The sequence below is a fragment of the Amaranthus tricolor genome, chromosome 4, assembly GCF_026212465.1.
Source record: "Amaranthus tricolor cultivar Red isolate AtriRed21 chromosome 4, ASM2621246v1, whole genome shotgun sequence".
NCBI lineage: Eukaryota > Viridiplantae > Streptophyta > Magnoliopsida > Caryophyllales > Amaranthaceae > Amaranthus > Amaranthus tricolor.
This window is the reverse complement of record NC_080050.1, coordinates 23,240,382-23,246,688: the sequence shown is the minus strand read 5'-3', so window position 1 is coordinate 23,246,688 and position 6,307 is coordinate 23,240,382. Positions and strand designations below refer to the sequence as shown.

Here is a 6,307-nt window from a genome sequence, read left to right as displayed (position 1 = left end):
TTTTTCCAATTCTAATGAGTGGTCCAAACACTAGTTGTATCTAATTTGAGAACTTATTCAGTCATGTATAACCAATATACCCAATTAAAACGTGACACATCTAAAAAAGGACCTTTATTATTTTTTTTTACAGCGTGACATTAACAATAAAATCATCATGGTAGTAGTGAAAAAATGATCATATAAATGAATTTCCTAGATATAATCGATGTCTCTACTAATAGAATATCATTTCATGTCACAATATATCAAAGGAATAATTGGATAAGTCTAAATAATTACACTTATTATATTTTATACAAATTATAGCCCGATCATTAGTCATCAATATGAAGCAACAAATAAAGGTACAAGTTATTCTCTATTTTGAAAACAATAACGTGTTTTAAAAATGGCAACTTAAAAATCTGCGATGACTTTGAAGATTTTTTTTTAGGAAAAAACTCATAAGTGAACGCCTCTTGACCACTTATGATAATTGTGTGTATTTAAAGCAAGTTAGGACACATCTCTTAAATTTACGACAAAAACAAGTGTTAAAACTTGATGACCAAGTATAAATGGGCAAAAGAGTGCTAAAACAAGTAGCGCTTGTTTGGAGGAAAAAACTTTTCCAAAGCTTATAGTCCAGTTTATAAAAGTAAATCTCATCATATTACTCTTAGGCATAACTTAGTCCAATGAATAATCATTGATGGGGTCATCACTCTTGATTTTGTAAATACTAAGTTCGATTAAATTGATTTTTAACAAAAGCTATATATGAGTAAGGATTCAATTAAATAAACGATAATTGCAATTGAATTGTGTCAACCAAACTCAAAGGGAAAACTCAATTCACACTCAATTAACCAACATCGTGTCTTAAATTCGATGTGGTGTACTTCTCTTTGATGTTTGTAAGCACCAAGTTATAGTGACCCAACGTTGTTTTAAACTAGAGGTAGTCATCTAATCACGGGTATATTATAAACGTATGGAGAACCTACCTGTAACAGTAGTCATCTAGTAGTCAGGATTTGCACATAAACTATGATAACCTTTTAATAAGATACAAACAGGACCATCATAAATATGTTAAAAAAATGATATTATGTTATTTGTTCGATGTGTACTTCATCTTTAAGTTGGCAAATATTTTTTATGACTCAAATACACAAGGATATCATTTTGACATGATCACCTGTAAAGTATGTTGTACTAGGTTTTAGTTCAATCTGCAAGGACATTCGCATTGATGCATGAAATCTGATTTTTAAATTTAGATTGTTGTTGGAGGGAAATGTCTTAAAACGTTCTAAATGCGAAAGGATTGTTGGAATTCAGAACAAGTTAGAACATATCTCTTCAGTTATGAACTTAGTAGGACAAAGCAAGTGTTAAAACTTAATGTCTAAGTATAATTGAGCTAATACGCAACTAGAAAGCACGGGAGGAAGAATTACATCGAACGAGGCAAAAGAATGCACAAACAAGCAGTGAATCAGTACAAGTACTCAATTACGCAAACCAAATAAATTTAATTCCATAATCCATTTCACAACAACATTCTCATTATTCTTTATTTTCTCGACTTATTACAACAAAATAATTTTGCAAATGTTAAATTTTATAACAAAAAATACAAAAAAATTAAAGTAAAAAAATTAAATTTACCAAAAAAAAGGCTAAATAATCATGTAAGTTGAACCCAAATTCCTTTACTAGGAATACCCTGGTGCACCACAAACAACAAGTAATAGCCAGGAGGAGCTATATTAGTCGTCCTTGGTGTGATAACCTTCACTTTAAATCGACCCAGCAGAGCCGGAATGACCGGCATTGCGGCCTGCTTGTTGGTCAGAACAAGCAATCTCTGGCTCATAGAGAACGAATGTGTGTTGAAAGGTGGTCTAAGTAGAGTAACTTTAACTGAAGACGGGTCTAACGATCCGCTAACAGTAAATTTAATTGAAAGGTGTTTCCCATAAGTGATCTTTAAACCTGATTTCGGACTTATTATAGTGGGTCGGACCCGTGAGTTAGCCGGATCCAAATATGGGGGTGAAAAAGCCTCCAAGCTAAGCTCAGTAGGAAATAGCACATTAGTGAAGTTGTAGAATTGATGAGGGTTACTTCCACCCACTAAAACTCGCCCATCTCGGAGCAAAACAGCACAAGAATGGTACATCCTTGGGATTTGATTTGGGTTTTGGGTCTCAAATCTGGATCCTGGGGTATTATCCGGGTGGTAAATTACTGGTGTAAGAACCGGGTCTCGACCCAATTCCCAACCGGCAGTACCTCTCCCAGCACCATTAATCAACAATACATCTTCGTTTGGTAAGAGCACCATATCACCCATGACTCGGGCCATTGGCATGGTTTCAATTATCCAACTCGGTTCTGGATCCGTATACTTCAAACGGGCACATGTTTTCAAGGCAGTCAAAAATTGGCCTGAATTTTGTGCCCTTAAGTATGACCCTGTAGGAGCGCCCCCACAAATTAAAACCTCTGCTTCAATTTTTAACCCCAATTCTAGATTCTTTAAAGGCAAAAGAACAGCGGATCCTGTGCTAGGATAGCTCCGCGGATCACCACCTGGGATAGTAGGGTAAGATCGAACCACGACATCTTTCGTATAATCGAACAAAATAGCACGATTATTAGCAAAAATGAACAAGTTCCCATCAACATGAAGAAACACAAACGGATACAAATTGTTCTCGGCCCGTGGATCTGTAGTTTGTTGTAGGAAAGGTAACTTAAATAGTTGAAAAGATGAAGGGGTTTTAGGGAAAAATTCATAGTTAAAAGCTTGTGTACCACCCACAATGATTAAACGACCATCGGGTAAGGCATGGTTACTAGCATACCATCTACGTTGGAGTAGTTTATTAGGGAGTTCAACCCAATCACAATCATTACAAAATGGGGTAAAAGTTCTAACTACTTTATCACCATCGCGCCAACCACCGGTTTGGACTAGGGTTCCATCCGAAAGGGTGGAACCCGAGGAGCACCAGTTGTTGGTTATGACAACAAGGGGGCGGAAGGTGTTGGTTAGGGAGTCGTACTCTGCTGAATGAGCAGTGCAGTCTCGAGGAGTGAGACTGCATTGTGATTCAGTTAGGGTGAGGTTTGAAGGGCCGAAATCTGTCCGATCATAAATAATGACTCGGTCATCACCTAAGAGTTGCATGTGCATGGCTGAAATACCTATACTTTCTTGTAAGAGCTCCCATCGTCCACCTCCCTGAGCAGTTATACTGCTTGAGAAGAGGCTCAGAAGGGAGAATAGGAGGAGGAAATTCGACATGGCAAACCGAATTGTATTTTTTTTTTTTGTTTTATTTAATTATTTTGGTTTTTGTTGTGGTGAATTAAGAAGGGTACTTAGCATGAGGGATATATATACATGTTAGCAAGCAAGTAGAGATGAGTAAACAATAATGGGGGAATGTTGGTAGTTAGAAAGAAGCTATATATTTAATTCATTGAACCATATTCCATATAATTACTTGAGCGTAACATGCTAAATTATGGGAATGTTTATTATTTGTTTTACTGATTTTTCTAGTGAAATGTCTCATTGAAAATCTTTAATCAATGACTTAAGGAGATATACAAATAAAATATGCATTGAATGAGTTGTTACTTGTACATGCATAAATTTAGAAAATCGAAAGGGAATTTTCTCAGAACCATTTACATATTCTATTTGTTTAATTGTGGGCCTTGTGGCTTTATTAATTTAACTTTTTAGTTATTCATCAATAACTTATCAATAATGTTCAAAAATATTTTTAAAAATATACTTCAAGATAATATTTTAGCGATTAATGATTAATCTCTAAATAGCTAATTTAGTTGTTTTCACTGAACAATTTTGCACCCATATTTAATAAAAAAAAAAATGGAAAACTATTCATATATTGACATTATCATTGTATTTTGGAGCCTAGAGGAAAATTTATACTACTTTTTATTCAACCCATTAGTCTCATTTAGTTTTTCACACTTGTCGAGGCAACATTTTAACATTTAATATCTCTAATTATTCTTAATTAAAAATTATAAGAAATTGATATTAATAATCTTTGTATTGAGACGAATTAAACTAGATCTTACATGACTATGTTTTAACTTATAGACTAAAAGTAAATTACAAATTAAGAGTGATAAGTGAACAGTGAAAAAAAATAAATGGGACTAATGGGTAGAATAGAAGAGAGTATGCTTTATGAGTTGATATAAATTAAGGTAACAAGAAGAGAAACTCCCATCAAAAATCACAATCACAAAATTCAACCCAATTATTGTGCAAACAGCGGAAGCAATTAATCCAAAACAATAAAAAAACAATATATAAGATTTCAAACAAATAATAAGAAAATTACACCAAATATCAATGTGGTTTGCTATCGATGTGATAAATCTTGGATAACTATGGGCGGATATTATCCATTAATAATGTATGAGCTTCGTGAACAAACAATTTGTTTTTTGTTATTTTAATTAACTGTTGTAATAGCTCTTATGAGACTACCAAGGGGGCGTAAGCAGAAACAAACCTATACCAGGGGCCAAGGAAGGCATGACCCCCTGGTTCAAACGCATGCCCTATTGAGTTTTTAACTCGTCCTCCTTACTAATATATTGTATAAGTGTCAATTAAATATCACAAAATTAATTAATTCAGTGCTCAAAGTAGTACAAAAAAAATCTTAAATATGTGATCAAATTGTTCATACAAGCTATGATTTCATGTTTAATTTGTTATAAGTCTTTCAAACAAATAATTTTTTAATACATGGTAGACTAAACGACGGGAAGGGTTATGATAGAGGGCAACGAAAATCAAACTCATGATTTAACCTGAAACAGGTGGTACATGCTCTAACTAAAACAAAATTTAATCCTTTTTCAAATTAGTAATTTAACATCAGTCGGTCTCTTGAGAGACCGTCTCTTTAAGAGGCTTCTCTCAAGCCCAGCCCATTAAAGCTTAACGCCTACTTTTACTCTACATTTTCCTTTATGGGCCAATTAGAAATAATCTCTCAAAAAGACCGTCTTTCACATGAGTTTGTGATTCAACATACTTTTTGTCTTAAATTATAAATTTTTCTCATTTATAACCAAAAATATAGGTTTTATATTACTCCCTCCTATTCACTTTAGGTGTCCCATTTACTTTTAGGACACTATTCATCTATTACTCTTAAATTGCATTTTATTATTAATTTATATGTTAAAACATAGTCATGTGGAATCTTATTTGATTCGTTTTGATGTAAAGATTATTAATATCAACCTTTTATAATTTTTAATTATACATAACTCAATATATTAAGGATCGAATAAGTGCATTGGATAGAGTGCATAAAATAAATGAGATATTTAAGATGAATAGGAAAGAGTATTATTTTTCTAGTGTAGCAGCTATATATTTGATCCCCTTGAATTAAAATCTTGGCTTTGCTGCTAGCGTAAGGAATATTACACAAACTCTCAAATCAAACAGTTTTATAGTGAAATTATTTTTTTGGGTTAATTCAAGTTACACTTACTGTGCTAAAGTGATCACATAAAGTTCTAAAGTAATAAATCTTTATAATCTTAGAGTAATTATTTATAGTTAATGATCACTCACAATCTTAAAATAATATTAACTTACAATTTAAAAGTAGTCAATAAAAAAAATTAATTAATTATATGGGCTCGTTTTATATAAAGACATGAACAGAAATATTATTGCTTACAAGCATTTGCTTAGCTATTTGAAAATACATAGTACTTAGTCAGTTAGTCTAGTAACTCCTTTTTAATAATTGGTTTGACATTCCCATATCATTTACATGTTATTTACTCTCCTTGTTCTATGGAACATGCATAATTATTCCATAATAATTTATAATATTGCGATTGATTAATAATTTCATTTACATTACATGAACTGTTGTAAGAATTAAAAAAATATACTCCATTTGTTTTATTCAATTTTTATCATTTATTATTTTAGTTAATTTGCATTATTTTTATTTTTGGACATGATTCGTCACTTTCTTTTATTCTTATCTATACTTTTATAACCTTTTTAAATTTCATCCACATGATTTATTTTTTCTATTTTTTTATTACTATTATCTAATTTGTTACTAAAAATTTCTAAATTTTCTTTAATTTAATTTTAGTGCGACAAAAGAAGTAGAATATAAAATCCATATCCATACAATATCAACTATTTAATCATGTTTGTCCGCTGAAGCATACGTACCAGAGAAGTATAGAGCTGGCTGAATTCCAACTGTCATGCCATGCA

The 6,307-nt window shown here is 32.1% G+C and overlaps 1 protein-coding gene across 1 annotated transcript; it reads right to left on the bottom strand.

Annotated features, from left to right (window-relative positions):
- Positions 1 to 1,672: 1,672 nt before the first annotated feature.
- Positions 1,673 to 3,341, bottom strand: LOC130811550 (aldehyde oxidase GLOX-like). Its single transcript, XM_057677881.1, has one exon. The coding sequence runs from the start codon at positions 3,299 to 3,301 to the stop codon at positions 1,676 to 1,678; it is 1,626 nt and encodes a 541-aa protein (XP_057533864.1). The 5' UTR covers positions 3,302 to 3,341; the 3' UTR covers positions 1,673 to 1,675.
- Between the last annotated feature and the right edge of the window lie 2,966 nt (positions 3,342 to 6,307).